We start from the raw sequence: 16,961 nt of genomic DNA, 5'->3' as shown, positions 1-16,961 counted from the left end.
TACACGACCAAAGATTACTGTGTAGCCCTATGACCTTTACTACCAGTGAGGTCAATGGAGTCATAGTGAGAGTCGCAAGTCAGAAATCCAATCCCAAGTCACAGGTTGCAGTCAAATAACCACACCTCATCACAGCAACATCAACCATGGGCCCTACCCCTACCGTTCCTACAGTAGCAGCAGCAGCAGCCAGGAGCTCCAACCCGATCATCCCAATTATAGCTGCAGTCAAACACCTCTCACCCAACCCTCCCAAAATAGCAGCAACAGGCAGGCGACCCTCCCCAATCATCCCTACAATAGCAACAGAAGCTAGGTGCCCCTCCTCAACCATCCCCAACAGTAACAGCAGCTAGGTGCCCCCTCTCAGTTACAGGAGCTACTGGCAACGCAGCTCAAGTAACTTACATGGCCACAGGCAGCGCTGAAGAGAACACAGCAGCACTGGTTCTCTCTAGCTCCTTTAGGGTTCCATGACAGCGTGTGTCAGTGGAGCAGGGCTTCTAGGAAACATGCTAAAGACCCTCCTTTAGTTTCTTTTTACTACAGCTGCGGCAGGGCTGGTTGTAAATGGCGACAAGACTAAAAAGCCTTGTCGCCCTTTGGAAAATGCCGGGTGCATTAGCAAAGATTTTGGTTGCCGTCTGGAACCCTGTTGTACAGACTTCTTTTATCTAGTCATGATAATACTTCATGAGCTACACACACCAGCAGCACAAAACTTACCTGTCCTCATTGCTTGCTACATTTTACCCGCACTGATATATTGTATCAGCCTGGTTACTGAGTTTTAGCTCTCGGAGGATTGTCTAGATGTAGCAAACCATCAGTTGTGAGAGGGATTAGGTCTTTACTTGTTTTCAGTCTCTGTATTCACTACAATAGGCAGAGATTTTAAAAGACATGGAATTGAAACACAAAGGGGCAGATTAATGCTGTCCTAAATCTAGATAGCATAAACTAGACGAGACAGGCAGCAACTGTGCTACATTCATCATAGTTGCGCACACTGTCCAATAACTTTGGGGCATCTTGCTAGATGTATTAGACAGTTTTCGCTTCCTTGCACCACCGCTTGGCTAGTTTACTTCACACCACTATTTTAACCCCAAATAATGGTGTATTTTAGTATTTAGCCACGCCTCCTTTTCTTAATACCATGCAGAACTGATTCGTTTAATTATGATATGTATTAAATACATAAGAAATTTGGTGAACAAGATTTACACTATTTTGGTGCAGTTTGAACCTGAATTCTTCAGCATTCTCCTTAGTATATCTCCCCCCAAGTATTTTTAGAAAGTTGAAAAACTTTTCATTATACAATAAAATAAATAAAGTTTTCCTCCACTTAAGTGTCCCTGTCTGACCTGACATCAGATGTGGAGAGATGCTCCTGCATGCTGGGTGGTACATTTGGCAAAGCAACCATACAAATGCTTCAAGAGTTATCATCTTTGAGCATTATTCTAATTAATTGTTTCTAAGTAATACGAACTGTGCACAATATTCTCTGGAGATCGTACGGTTTCCTCAGTAACTGTACCATCAACATGCAGGAGCAACCTTCTACGTCTGGTGTCTGATTGGGTGAGAGATCTTAGTTTAAGCCTCTCCTGCACCGTGCTGTATTAGTACAGTGTGGGGCGTTCCAACATCTTGCCTTGCTATTATAATATACCGATGGAAAGGGCATGGGAACTGTGCCAGCAGATCTGCAGTGGATGTCAACGATAACATACAGCTGATCCCGGCCATTTAACTCCTCAGATGCCGCAGCAAAAAATGCTGACTGTGCCACCGAAGTCATTTTACAGAGGGAGCAAGTTAACCGGTACACTCATGCTACAATCACAGGGTGTCAATATATTGCCATGGCACCTGGGGGCTTGAAGGGGTATTCGGGAGACTGGGCAAAATTTTCAAAGTTTCCTTGACATTATTGCTATTATTCCAAACATCTGAATTGTCAAACTGAACTCCAGTATGTTTTGTTTTTTTGGTTTTTTTTGCCGACCTATGCCATTGTTGCTTATTAGATATGTTCAGATGTTTATATAGTTGCTGGGGAGTGCAAAAACTAAATCTACCACAATGCCCCATTGCCAGTTACTGACAACTGGGCATGCATATTTGTTAATAAATGTGTTGTTATGAAGGTACTGCATATGCCTGACCAGTAAAACAGCAGAGCATACAGGTCATAACCATTGGATACCAATAGAGAACTAAGCATGACGGGAAGGCGGAGACGACCAGAAAACTGATATTTCTGCAGCTTTGTACAAAAAGTTCTAACTTGATATTGCAAAATTACACGTTATTCCCTTAGAAAGCATATAACTTTTACTTTGCCAGAATACTCCTCTAAGAAAGGGCTGATAGACTCTGGTATATAGATGAATTCCTAGCGTGGAGAGTTGGCTGCTTCTGAAGTTGGTTTGTGTCTGATGTCAAAGGAAATGCTGGGTGAGTAATAAAACGAGTGAGACAGCGTTACTACAACTACTCAGCATCTCTTGTGACAAGCAGAGAAGACGCTGGAGCTTCAGAAGCAGCCGCTCACCGCACCAGACATCCCTCTGCATCCCCAGTGCAGCAGAGAGAAGCAAGAATCAGTGGGTGGAACAATTACTGAAGTGGACACAGAATAAGAGAAAGCGGGTGGTGCTATTCTAACATTAGTCCTGGAATATTTCTGGATAGAAACATTTTTTAACATATGTAAATATAAAAAATGTGTATAATTATGGGCTGGATGTAACTATAAGCAAAAAAGCCTAGACGAGGCATTGTCCTTAAGCGCACCTATTCGGCGCCCCAGTAGCCATATGGTTGTAGATTTTGCACGTATTGTATATCCCTGACCTTGTGACTGAGGAAGCGACAATATAATTATCATGAAAAGAGTTCAATTCTATTCTAATGTTTTTTCCAGCCTGTTCCGATAAGCGGCACAACAGTGATTCATGACGTGTAAAAGATCTCAATACATCCAGCTGTCACTCACACTAGCAAAATTATGTAGGTCTCTGTGACATTTTAATGAGAAGGAAATGTGAAAAAGCACATTACCCCAGAAAAATACAGCGAAAACCAAATTGTTACCATTGAACTCCGGCAATTCATAAAATTCAAGGCCAGAAATGATCAAAAAGGTGTCTGTGGTTATTAAACACCCAAGAAATGTTTAAAAGCTCAGAGATAAACATCAAAGTCAGCGGCTCTCATCTGTCAAATGAAAAGCATAAATGTCAGCACCACAAAGTGAGACTATGGGGCTTGTGCCACTTTATAAAATGCCTCAGCAGATATATGACAGGCTTTGGGGCTTTAAAATATGTTTTAACCTAACTTTTCCTTTTCTGTATGTCTGGTGGTGGGGTAAAGATGTCATACAAAAGGTCAGCTATTCAAGGTCATTGACTGCAGCAACTAAGTTATGTTTAGAAGTTGCTTTATAAATTACGTAGATGTTTGACAGCGTAATTATACAGCAGCACCACTGAAATCACCAGTGCAACTAAGAACTTCCAGTTTACATATAGAATTAATCTACATAAAGAGTTGAGTCACTGTGTACATACATTAGTTATCCTGTACAGATCCTGAGTTACATCCCCCAGAGCTGCACTCACTATTGCACTGGTGGAGCCACCATGCACGTACATTACTTGTCTCATACTGATCCTGTATAATACTCCAGAGCTGCACTCCCTATCCTGCAAGTGGAGTCACTGTGTGCATGCATTACTTATCCTTTACTGATCTTGAGGAACAGAATGCGTTATACTGCAGAGCTGCACTCACTATGCTGCTGGCAGAATCACTGTTTACTGTATTACTTAACTTATATTGATCCTGAGTTAGGCCACTCACACAGTTGCGTTTAGTTAAACGTCGCTCTGAACTGCAGCATTTTACTGCATTTTCAACTGGTGTTTTTGAACGCATTGTGATGGGGTGCATTAAAAACCGCAAAAACAGCTCTTAGCGAGTATGCTCGCTCATCTCTAAATATAATGCTATCACACTATGTTGTACTTGATATACTCTTCCTTGTCAAAATTTATTAAAAATTAGTCTTACAAAACAGTGAAAAATAGAACAGACAGCGCTCGAAGATTGTGGCATTTGAGGGCACATCTGAGAACCCCATTAAAATCAATGGGAACGTTGTACCACGATTAGCATGGCACTTGAGATGCCACGCTATTCGCTCTAAAAAGCAGTGTGTGTGAGAGTGGTCTTAGGGCGGTATACTCCAGAGCTACATTAACAATTCTGGATACTTCAGAGCTGAAATCTACCGTACTTACATTCCGTGCTGGGTCTGAATGGAGCTTGCCCTTGATACTTGCGTTCTGGGAAGTGTAGCCATATCCATGTTTGCATTTCTCAGGACAGGCTAAGATCTCTATGTATCCAGCCTGTTCTTGGAGCTTTATACAAAAATGACAGCATAAACACACTATCTAAGACTGAACTTTTGCATGGACTATATTACAAATTTTAAGAACTCAAGGTCCTAGATGTGTTAAAGGGGTTCTCCAGCTTTAAACTACTCATGACTTTTCTTCAAAATAGGTCATCAATAACTGATCAGCGGTGGTCCGACACATGGGACCTCCAACCTTAAGCTGTTCACTTGTTCACTATTGCAGTGTACATAGCTGGAAGCAGATGGCTCTGTATACTTTGCAGCAATCGGGGCTATATTGCAGGCACTGTTCCCATGCAACAGGAACAGTGCCTGCAATAGCAAGCCATGCCACTGCTAGCAGTATGCAACAGTGTACTTCCTGCTCCAGTGGCCAACCAAGCAGCTGATTGGTAGGGTTATGATGACCCATCCTGAAGAGCCTGCCAGTAGTCCAAAACTGGACAGCCATTTTATTCCATTTGGTTAAATGCGGATCTCTCCTTCAGGTCGTTGGCACAACACATCCACTCATTAGCATACCTATCTACAATCCTGACTTTCTTGAGACTATCCAGCGAACAGAACTGCAAAACAACAAGTTTTTTTTAATATGCATCAAATCTGTATTAAAGGGGTGTTTCTGCGCACTTTTAGGGCTTTTTCCCTGGGAGAATAGGCAGAGGCTTAACCCCTTGAGTGGCACGCCCGGAAATTTTCCGGGACGAGCTCCACTGCCGATAGTGATATAGCCCGGAAGATTTCCGGGCTATGTATCACTATGGAAGCTGCAGAGCGCAACGCCACAAGCTGTGGCATTGTGCTCTGCCTGCACAGTCCCACAGAAAACAAAGCAAGGGCTTTGAAAAACCAGCAGAAGATATTGCCGATCTGCCAGAAATCTCCTGCTTCTAAGTCTCCTTCTTTGTTTACAGGTTGCCATAGAGACCATCGGCTTGTCAGAAGCAAGCCAATGGTCTCTGTGACAGGGAGAGCTGGTACTTGGCTGTCAGAGGACAGCTAGGTCCCTGCTCTTACAGCAGAGATCAGAGAAAACCTCCGATCTCTGCTGTGTTAACCCTTTACATGCTGCAGTCTATGTGACTGCAGCATGTAAAGGGCTGTCACTGCAGCATGTAAAGGGCTGTCACCATCGGACCCCCGGAATGTGATCAGGGGGTCCTGATGGGTCCCTGTGGAAGTCCCCTAAAGGGACAAAAAAAAAAAAAAGTATAAAAATTATAAAAAAATAATAAAAACACTTGTCTCCCTTTACGTTGTAAAAAATAAAAAATAAAATCACACGTGGTATCCATGCGTCGTAATGACCCAGAGAAGGAAGTTAATACATTATTTAACCCCTTAATGACATGGCCCCCTTTTTTCTTTTTTCCCCATTTCTTTTTTTCCTCCCCCCTGTTTAAAAAATCACAACTTGTCCCGCAAAAAACAAGCCCTTATATGGCCATGTCAATGGAAAAATGAAAAAGTTATGGCTCTTGAGACGCAACTGCAAAATTAGTTGAAATTCAATGATTAGACCATTTTAAAAAACCTGCCCTGGTGGGCACGACAGGGTGGTAGGAAACCCACCACTCAAGGGGTTAAATGTCTTTCAAATGTTCTGTTTGAGCTTTTAGGAAATTTCTCCTATTGAAACAACTACATATGTACTCACTGGACATTGGTTTCTCACCTTCGTGAAGTGGATCTAGAATGAACAAAAATTGACTTGCAGAAACCACTGCAAAAATGTTGTTTATTAAATTTTTTTAGAAGCTACCTTGTATCTTATGGAAAAAGTTTAACAAAAACATAATTTAGAAAAATGTCTTTCAGTGGCATTCAGTTGTGTACGGCCATATATGTTGTAGCCCAAATAAGGACTTTGTAATTGATAGAATAAATGAGACTTGTGTTGGCATTCATTCCTTATGCTGGTCTCTCACTGTTCCTGATCCACAATTTAATTTTTCCCATCTCCCTCCCCCAAATTCCATCGCTCACTGCCATTTGCAGTCCGAGGAAAGTCAGGAAAAGTGGGGTAAATTAGCCAAATTAAATATTATATATCGAACTGGAAACCATATACAATTACTGACTTGGGCAGGCAGATTTATACAAAGTCAACAATCCAGTTCAAGGAGAAAAGCATGCCTCATAAATACCGTAAGCTGAGAGAATATGCATAGCAGTTCTCAGCCTTCTACTGTAGAACATGTAATGATATATGGCTTTTTTTCTATATTTTAGCATTTATTACGCCAAGGTCGCACGGCTGTGCAGGTGTCACATGAGCTGGAAGTCATAACAACAGAATATGAGCAGGAGATGATGGCGATGAGCGGAGACATCTCAAAGCAAGGAGTAGTCAAACCCATAGGAGTCCATACTGTTATAAAAGGCCGACTCCACCTACGCATGGGGAATGTTGGTAAGGAATATTCAATGGGAATAATGTTCACTTAGTAGGGTTTTATGGAAGTAAAATCCATTGACTGTATAAGTGTGTTACAGAGGGGTGTAACTTGTTATTAAAAAGTGAGCCTCATGTGGCATAGAGTGCTAGGGTCCTGCACTCCTAAGCTCTCGCTCACGACCTGAAGGTTGCAGGTTTAATCTCCGCTTGGTTCAGGTAACCGGCTCAAGGTTGACTCGGCCTTCCATCCTTCCGAGGTCGGTAAAATGAGTACCCAGATTGCTGTGGATGGGGGGGAATAAAAGATGACTGGGGAAGGCAAACCATCCCGCAAAACAGTCTGTCAATAAAACGTCATAATGTGAGGTCACCCAGAGACTTTACCCTTATCTACTAAGTTAGAATGTTTTGATGATCCACGTAGATACAATTGCTTCTACTGCTACTAGAAGTTACGGTAATTGATATGCAGCTATTATTCAGTTCTAAAGATTCTATAAATCCTAGGGTCTAACAATAATTGATGGTGATTTTAAATGATATTCGTGTACAGACTTACAAGTAAACGAGGACCCTTGACGTTGGTTGTGAGCTTGTATATTTTGGTCAAAATATTAACCAATACCTCATATTTATCAGTAACTTGCAGTGCAGCTTTGAACACCGGGGGAAGCCCAGGGCAATGTGTTTTGCCTTTAGAGTGCAGGGCAGCCCGCTGGATTGAAATATGACATCATTAATAGGTTGTAAGCCTGCATGGTGCACTACACATACTATGTGGCCTGATGCCTTTTTTGTGCAATAGTACTAAGCAGCTGCCCCCCTGAGTATAAGGAAGGTGAGTGGCTCTTCATCTGTACCTTGCACCTGTGCGGTGGCTCCTCCATGTAGCAGTTTGGCTGTCTGCATGTTTGGAATGTGCTGTTTTTACCTGCCCTCTTGTATCATTATGTCAGTAAGTATATGGATTTTTTTTTGTCGGTATAGTCATAGAGTTAAAGGATAAACAAAGGATTTAGAGAACTGTAAAAATGGAGCTTTGACTACTGTAAAAATCTATAAAGAAATTAATTGGTGCAGAATGTTAGACTTGGAGCCAATGTGGTGTTTAAAGATGGAGATGAGGGCTGTTCTGGTGTCACATATTGTTGGTGCTAATCTCAACATGGAGCCGGCACAGCCTAAGCTCCACGGGTGGTGGGGCGCACAGGGATTGTCCTGATTTTTGTCTTCATATAGTACATTCCATATAGCACTAATTGCTGTGAGATAAAAGTCCTCTGCACAATGCTCACTAATTTGCAAGAGCATTCTCATAATGAGCTGTGTATTAATTTTAAGAGAAAAAGAAAAGCACAAAGCTAATTTAATTTCCGATTTCATCAGTACTCACAATTGGATTTCATGTTTCTCATCTCGTGAATGTAAAGCTCTGTAACTGTGGCTCTTCCCAGAAATGAAGTTTTACTTTTATTAGAGCTTTTTATTTTATTGAGCTATTAAGCAATTAACTTTATTAGTGTTTGCTCTTATGGAAACCAAAATATGAGAGGCTTGTACATGTGACTGTCAGAGCTAATGGACAATCACTTTAACTCTATTAATTAATCTGACAGGATGATGATCAGGTCGTACATTCATAGCCAGGAGAGTTTTAGGACTGGCAGCTGAAAATGTTCCTTTCCATACACTCATGCATATACTGTACATTTACTGCCTTACTGCCTCTTACGGCTGTTTATTTTCTCCTATATTCCTTCTTGGCGTGTCTTTCAAAGGTTAATTGTGTTCTCCAGAAATATCTGGTAGAACAAGTGTAAAAGATTTATCATTCTCTGTTCCTGGCGTCCAAGTGCTGGCCAGGTGCAGACTATAGGAGCTTGTACCGGCTGTACCTCTTTAGGAGCTGGAAATGTACAATGTGAAGATGTTAGGGTACGAGCTAAGACTATGGTCATGTTATGGTAAAGGTGTTCAGTTGGCCTCCATTATATCAGGCTTCCATTGCTTTTGGCACGTGGAATAGCTGATTGACCAAACATAAGTCTATTGAATCAGTATGTTGCGAGCTGTTAAAAATGTAACAGATTTATCTGTCATGACTCCAGTATCAAGAGTCAAACTGTGTGGCATCTGTAATATGCTTTATGCTTACATTTCAATCTATTTAAGGTGATCTGTCTGCTCTCCTGTGTAGTGTGGTGTAAAGGACCTCTCGGCTCTCAAGTGTGGTGTACTTTTGAGGACCTGTTGGCTCTACTGTAAGGTGTAGTATAGAGCAGTGTTTCTCAACTCCAGTCCTCAAGGACCTCCAAGAACAGGTCATGTTTTCAGGATATCCTGTAGGAAGAACACCTAATTACATCACCTGAGCAATACTGAGGAAATCCTGAGAACATGATCTGTTGGCTCTGAGGACTGGAGTAGATAAATCCTGGTATAGACTATAGAGGACCTGTCAGCTCCCTTGTGTGGTGTAGTATATAGAGGAGCTGTCAGCTCTCCTATGTGGTGTAGTATATGGAGGACCTGTCAGCTCTCCGGTGTGATGTAGTATATAGAGGAGCTGTCTGCTCCCGTGTGGTGTAGTACATAGAGGAGCTGTCTGCTCTCCCGTGAGGTGTAGTACATAGAGGATCTGTCGGCTCTCCCGTGAGGTGTAGTACATAGAGGACCTGTCGGCACCCCTGTGTGGTGTAGTACATAGAGGAGCTGTCTGTTCTCCCATGAGGTGTAGTACATAGAGGACCTGTCGGCTCCCCTGTGTGGTGTAGTACATAGAGGAGCTGTCTGCTCTCCCGTGAGGTGTAGTACATAGAGGACCTGTCGGCACCCCTGTGTGGTGTAGTACATAGAGGAGCTGTCTGCTCTCCCGTGAACTGTAGTACATAGAGGACCTGTCGGCTCCCCTGTGTAGTGTAGTATATAGAGGACCTGTCGGCACCCCTGTGTGGTGTAGTATATAGAGGAGCTGTCTGCTCTCCCGTTAGGTGTAGTACATAGAGGACCTGTCGGCTCCCCTGTGTGGTGTAGTACATAGAGGAGCTGTCTGCTCTCCCGTGAGGTGTAGTACATAGAGGACCTGTCGGCACCCCTGTGTGGTGTAGTACATAGAGGAGCTGTCTGCTCTCCCGTGAACTGTAGTACATAGAGGACCTGTCGGCTCCCCTGTGTAGTGTAGTATATAGAGGACCTGTCGGCTCTCCTGTGTGATGTAGTATATAGAGGAGCTGTCTGTTCTACTGTGTGTTGTAACATAGAGATGCTGTCATCTGTCCTGTGTGGTGTAGTATTAATATACGACATTTGACAGGAAACCTAGGATTTTCAGGAAATGGACACGTTTTATTTTATGTGCACACACCTTCAGGAAATGGGCAAGTTTTATTTTATGTGCACACACCTTCAGGAAATGGACGAGTTTTATTTTATGTGCACACAGACACTGGTGGATTTCACATCTCAAAGCCCAGTGTGTCTATACAAAGAAATTCTAACACTTTATACAGAGTGGGCAGGCTAAAGCTCCATTTAGACAGGATGAATGTCGGGCAAACGATGCCCATCACTCGTCCCCGCACATACTAGTTCTCATGCTGCTGCACGGGAGCTAGTATCGCTGGCTCACAGCGAGGAGGCTGGAGGAAATTTTTGTCCTCGTGCTCCCTCGCCCCTGTCCATTGACTTAACATTGCGGCCATTCAGTACTGAACGGCTGCTATTGGCACTGAGCGATCAGCTATCTGCTCATCGTTCATCGTTTATGCAGCATAAATGATGGACAATAAGCTGATCGCTCAGTGTAAATAGCAGCCTTCAGTACTGAACGGCCGCTATGTTAAGTCAGTGAAGAGGAGCAAGCGAGAAGAGAAATCTCCTGCAGCCTCCCTGCCGACCACTCTGTGAGCTAACCAGCGATACTAGCTCCCGTGCAGCAGCACGGAATCGAGCGTATGCGGGGATGAGTGTCGAGCATCGTTTGCCCAACATTCGTCCCGTATAAATTGAGCTTTATTTACAGTTTCATAACTATTGGTTGATTGTTCTTAGTAGGAGAAACCAAGTAATGTTGTAGATATGATACCTTTTAATGGCTAACAAAAATACATGATAATATAGCGAGCTTTCGAACCTACTCGGGGTTCTTCCTCAGGCATAATGGAACAGATGTAAGACGTATTTATATAAAAACATATATACGTGATAACATGGGAGTGGACATGGTGTGATTAAATTGCACTTGAAACGAATTCCAGAACAGGATATGAGGGCACAAACATGTTGTGATTAATAGCCCTTAGATAAATACCAGAAAGGGATCAGCATAACCGTAAATGCTTAATTAGTCTAGTCCAGTGACAAGGGATGTGAAAGTTTCATGGTCTCTAAATTGATTTTAAGGTCTCTAAATTGATGTCACCACCAGGCCAATATGTTACCTCTGCTCTGGGTTTCTCATATCACATAATCTCCACTGATGCAAAAAAATCCCCTGAGATTCAGTTTTTTTTATTCCGTATAACCGTCTCAAAGGTGGTTATAAACGTTGATTCCCAAATTCTTCTGTGACGTTGGCACTTAAAGTTGCCTTTAAGTATAATAACTTTCATACATGTAGAAGGGCCTTAACTCTTGTATGATCTCTGCAGCCAAGACTAGCCCTTTGTCTGACCCAATTTGCACCGCTAGGCCATGTCTTGGAATTATGTCTCTCAGTAGTGCTCTAGCCACTTGAATTGATTTCTCAGTCCTAGTGGGATAGGCCTTCAACCACCCTGTGTAAGTGCAGACAAAGACTAGAAGATACTTCCTCTGTCAGCTGCAGGCATTTGAGTAATGTCTGCTTGCACAATTCGGAAGGGCGTTGCCCCATAAGATTGTGTCTCTAGAGTTTTCAAAGGATCTTGTCTGGAGTTATTCTATACTGGTAAGTCTTGGGATGTACACCATATCTTGGATTGTTTTTCATAGTGATGGATCCGTAGTGTGTGTCCTCATGCTTTTTCTTGCCAATCTCCAGTACTAGTGCTGTTAGGACCATGATTCTTCCACCTGGGAACCTTGGAGTGTATTTTCAATTTTTAGCTATTCCCACTCACCTTGGTTGTAGCAGAGATACTGGTTGCTGAGGGGAGCGGGGAAGAGGGCCTGTAGCTTGACAGGACTTTTTGCGTCTGGAAGATTGGCAGCTCGCTTGGCATCAGCATCTGCTCTTCTGTTTCATTGTGCAGGGAGTGAATCTCCTTTCTGATGTTCTTTACAGTAAATGACTGCCACTTGAATGGGGATCCACAAAGCTTTTAACAGTTCCAGAATGAGAGGAGCATGCTTCATGTCTTGACCCGTTGAGGTGATTAGACCCTGTTCTTTATGCAGGGCTCCATGAACATAAGAAGTGAGGAAAGCATGCTTTGAGTCAGCAAAGATATTGACTTTAACCCCAGCTGCCAGCTGTAGAGCTCTGATAAGTGCATTAAGTTCCGCCTGTTGAGATGAGGTTCCTTTGGGCTTCTATAGTAGTCTGTAGGGTGACCACTGCATATCCAGCATTGCATGTACTTTCATCCATGAAACTGCTGCCATCTGTGTAATATTCGGGATCAAGAGCTTTACGAGGTGTCTCCTGTGGATCAGTATGACTGCTGAAGACCTCATCTATCACCTTACAGCAGTTATGGTTGGGGGGGTTCCGGTTATAGTGGACAACAGGGTTGCCGGTTTCAGAGTAGTGCACATTTCCAACATCAGTCTTAGGTTTTCACATAGGAGGGCTTGGTACTTGGTCATGTGAGCAATGGTCAGCCAGTGGGGACCTTTGGTGTCCATCAATCTTAGGACAGAATGAGGCACCCGTACAGTGAGTTCTTGACATTGGTTATGCTCCTGGCTTCAGTTGTACTGCAACTGGCGGTATATTCTGGGCTACTCCTGGTGGTTTTTTCTTCCTTCTATACTTCTGGGTGGGGCCTGGGTGGTCTTGCTGTTGGACTACTGCCAATAGTCTCCATTATTCCTCTTGAGGAACTGTAAGTAAGAGGATATGGACTGGAGTTGGAAAATCTTCTCCAAGCTGTAGGGGCCCCATGTGGCACAGTGTGTTAAGGCAGCAGTATGCAATCCTAAGCTCTCACTCACGACCTGTAGGTTGCGGGTTTAATTGCTGCATGGTTCAGGTAGCAGGCTTAAGGTTGACTCATCCTTCCAAGGTCGGTAAAATGAGTATCCAGCTTGCTGTGTGGGGTAAAGATGACTGGGGAAGGCAAACCACCCCGCAAAAACAGTCTGCCAAGAAAACGTCACCCTAGGAGTCAGTCATGACTTGGTGCTTGCACCAGAGGACTTTTACCTCAAGCTGTAGAGTCATTTCACCTTTTACCTCCAAGCTGTAGAGTCATCTGTCCATCCAGTTCAAAAGACACTTGGGCCTGCATTTCTCAACACACCCTGTCCCAAGAGTGGCATTGGACAGTCCGATAGGTACAGGAATTGATGAGTTACTTCTCTGTCCCCCAAAGTGCATTGCTGTCGTACAATAAAGTGATGCTTCTCACCTTGTCCAGCAGCTCCCACAATCTGGGCTGCATAAAAGAGGTGCTAGTTGTCTGGTTATAACTGAATGTTCAGCACCAGTATCAACCATATAGTTCACAAAGTGACCCCCTACATTTAGTCTGACCATAGGTTCCTGGGTTCCCAGCAGATAGGAACCTGGTCGCCCTCATTTGGAATTATCTTTGTACAGCGAGGCAATAGGAGCAGAGTAAGATGGAGGCTGGTGGGCACGAGTCCGAGTGGCTTTGCCATGTGCTCGTCTCTGATAGCTGCCATTTTGAACCTGGACTCTTCCTCCTCCTCTTCCTGTATGAGTAGAGGAAGTGAGGGGGGCAGTCTTTACTCCAGTGACAGTGCTTTCTGCACCTTCTGCATTGGTCTCTATTAAGGGGGCAGTCCCGAGGCCTGCTCTTCTGTGCATATGAAGGAGGTGGGTCTTTTCAGGCATTGTACAGGGATGGGGGCTGTCTTGACTGGATTGCTGCAGCCTGTAAATCCGCCTTTTTTTCATTTTAACAGCTTTTTTTTCTCACACTCTTGGTTTTTATTCACAAAGACCTTCTGTGCTATTTCCAGTAATTGTGTGGCATTCATTCCTAACCAGCACAAACCTGACCATGTACCTCGGCCACTAATAGACTCTATGTGGGATAGGGGAATAACACAGAATACAAGATGAACAGATATAATTTGCCGTGCTTAGCTTTAGAAGACGCAGGCTAACAGAAGCTCCAGCTCCAGGACTGCACAGAAAGCCAAGGAGAGGCCAAGCATGTCTCACCTAACACCACTCCCACCAGGCCAAAAGACAGAGAAACGCACACAAAACCTGTACTAGGCCACTTAAAAAGGAAACGATCCCAGAACCATTGCAACACATGTTTGTCAAGTACTTCCTGATACTTGTATCAATACAGTGACATTCTTCAATACTAGACAAGGGATGAAGTAGGTTCTGGCAACCCCTATAAATGAGCTTGTGAGTGCTCATGATACCTTCCAACAGCTCTGTCATTGCCTGCGTTTTTTTCAGAGAAGGAGAGAGTGTTGTTCTTCCAGTTCAAAAGGTTAGGAGTCAGGACTGGTAAAGGGGATATACAGAAAAACAGTATATCCATCTACAATAAGAGTTTCTTGGAGGGGCACTATGGCATTCTTCGATCTTGTTACACCTGGGCAGGATCTTACGGGGGCTTGTTCCCAGTGGTGTGAACCCCCCTCCCTGGGTCTATGTCTGTGGCCCTCCCTTTTTCTTTGTTCTTCTTCTGGCCGCACCTGAGGTACGTCAGAAGTGGGTGAAGTATCTATCAAAGGGGCAGGGCCAAGGCTGGGTGGTCCAGGCTTTCCATACAAAGGGGCAGCAATTCCTCCTCTTTTTTTTTCTTTTTTTGTCTAGGGGATTTTTTTTTCATTGGGTGTGGCCGAATTCTACTATTTTAATGACCATTATGTGACATTCCTTTCCATTCTTGTTCTACTAGTTTTACTCCTCATATAATAAAATCTTTATCTCACATCATCACCATTTTTGGTATGTTCTGTGTATTCCTTTGCATATAACATCTTATTACATGGTACTTTCATTTTAACCATCATTATCCTACATACACAAACGTAACTAAAATTCCAAGCTTTTTCAAGCAATTCTAAATCAAGGCTGCCCTCCTGTCATCATGCAGACAAAGCTTCAGCCATGTTATTTCCCATAAATGTTTTAACCTTTTGTTCTCTAATTTTACATCATTAACCTTACAACCTGCTGCAAGCCGCTACTCACCACTCCCCCCCGCCGGCAACCTTCTGTCTCGAGTGGGGAGATACTCACTAAAGGCAATGCTCGCTCGAGCAATTGCCTTTAGCGAGTATACTCGCTCATCTCTACCTCTAACCATTGTTATTACTCAAGACGAGACATCTTGGAATACTCATCAAGTTACTAAGGTCCATCTGGGGCATGGCCAGAGCACTCTTCTGTCTATACGGTACAGGTCTTTTAATCGCCATGGACGCTAACCATTGTTACCATACTATCTCAGAATGCTGTGTGTTACCTAAATCGTTGCCCTCCAACGACCATCACCGTACCCCGTCCAGTTCCTGAAATCCTTCTTGGGTTCCTTTTATCCGCCCTGGGGGTTAGACAAAAGTGCCTGAGAAGAGTTTTCCTTTGTCCCAAAAAAATCTGCTGGGTGGCACCACGTCAGTCAGATCTGCTCAAATTGTCTGTCTTCAGTCCCAAAGGACTGCAGACTGGAATTGTTAAGTCCAGGTTCTGCCTGGAAATTTGTATTATATATGCACCCTCAAAAAACCGCTTGTAGCTTGTCAGATGATCCCTTTTGACTGTTAGCTGATCTAAATTGGCCCCCAATTGGGTCTTTATGATGGGTTATCCATTCACACCCTCAAGGTTAGTGCCTCTTTAAGACTTCCTATGCTGAAAACAAGTGCTATGCTATCAAACCCCGGAATAAAGGAATTTTATATATATGGCCGACAATATGAAATCATGCCCTGATATTTTATCAAATTTCTTCCAAAGCTTGTATTTAATTTTAAAATATACAGTTAAACAATGCGGCCTCTTTATGATTCTGACATCTAATCTTCATAAGAAAGATTAGCTATATTAAAAGTTAAATTGCCATTATCGTACTTCCTCATACGTTGCCTGCAGGGGAAAGATAAGCTTATGGAGGGAGCGATGCACAAAATCCAAAACCTGTCACCAGTAAAATGTCAGAGGAGGCAGATCACCTAGTTTCATAAAACCAAAGCTGCGTCTATAAAATACCAGCCGTAATCATAACGCATGATGCTCTGGTATGTTTATGTAGGCACCATGTAATGCATAGCGTCTGCACTCGTCCTATAGGCATCACATAGGCACACTGTCCCACTGTTTTAGGAATCATATGCAGTAAGCCCTGTTTCATGAATGGCTGCTAATCCCCCGCTCTCATTTGAATGTATTGTGAATCTAGGTCATATTGAAATGAATAGAGGATTTCAGACTACTTATAATGTACGGTATGTTGGCACCATACATTGTAAGAAATTCTGAAGACTGTATACCTATATATACAAATTATCATGTCTTGTGGTTTAAAAAGCCATAATGTGTCTCCTTAGTATGATTTCCTTTTTATCCTTATAGATTTGAGGCGTTCATGCACCTTGCATTGTGGTTTCAGCTCTCTTTTGACCTCCAGCTCCGCCGTTGTGTAAATGAGTCATACAGTTGCATTAAAAGTGTATACTCACCTCCACTAATAAAGTTTACTGTGGTCAATATCTCTGCTAGCTGTCATTTAATAGTAACTTTCATTGTTTATGTCCTGAGCGTAAATATTTCTCCTGTTCGTGTAACGAACACCCATGTGATAACACTACTGAAAAAAAGTTCTGCATCTGGGTGTCACATGGCAATGACAGATTTTCATCTGACAGCAGAGACCTTGAAAACTGAAGAATTGATACAGAAAGTACATTGAACAATTGTATAACCATTCATTACCTAATGAATAAACTTTCTACATTGAAACTGTAATGCATATTAAAGTTTAACCC

The 16,961-nt window shown here is 43.0% G+C and overlaps 1 protein-coding gene across 3 annotated transcripts in view; it reads left to right on the top strand.

The window, feature by feature from the left end:
* Positions 1-16,961, top strand: part of NPHP4 (nephrocystin 4) — a 288,934-nt gene that overhangs the window by 212,299 nt on the left and 59,674 nt on the right. For all 3 annotated transcript variants that reach the window (XM_066607298.1, XM_066607299.1, XM_066607300.1), the window contains one exon: positions 6,674-6,854. In XM_066607298.1, the coding sequence (XP_066463395.1) occupies positions 6,674-6,854 (181 nt within the window). The remainder of the gene's footprint in view (positions 1-6,673; positions 6,855-16,961) is intronic.

Source organism: Eleutherodactylus coqui, chromosome 6, assembly GCF_035609145.1.
Source record: "Eleutherodactylus coqui strain aEleCoq1 chromosome 6, aEleCoq1.hap1, whole genome shotgun sequence".
NCBI lineage: Eukaryota > Metazoa > Chordata > Amphibia > Anura > Eleutherodactylidae > Eleutherodactylus > Eleutherodactylus coqui.
This window is presented reverse-complemented; position numbering and strand designations above follow the sequence as displayed.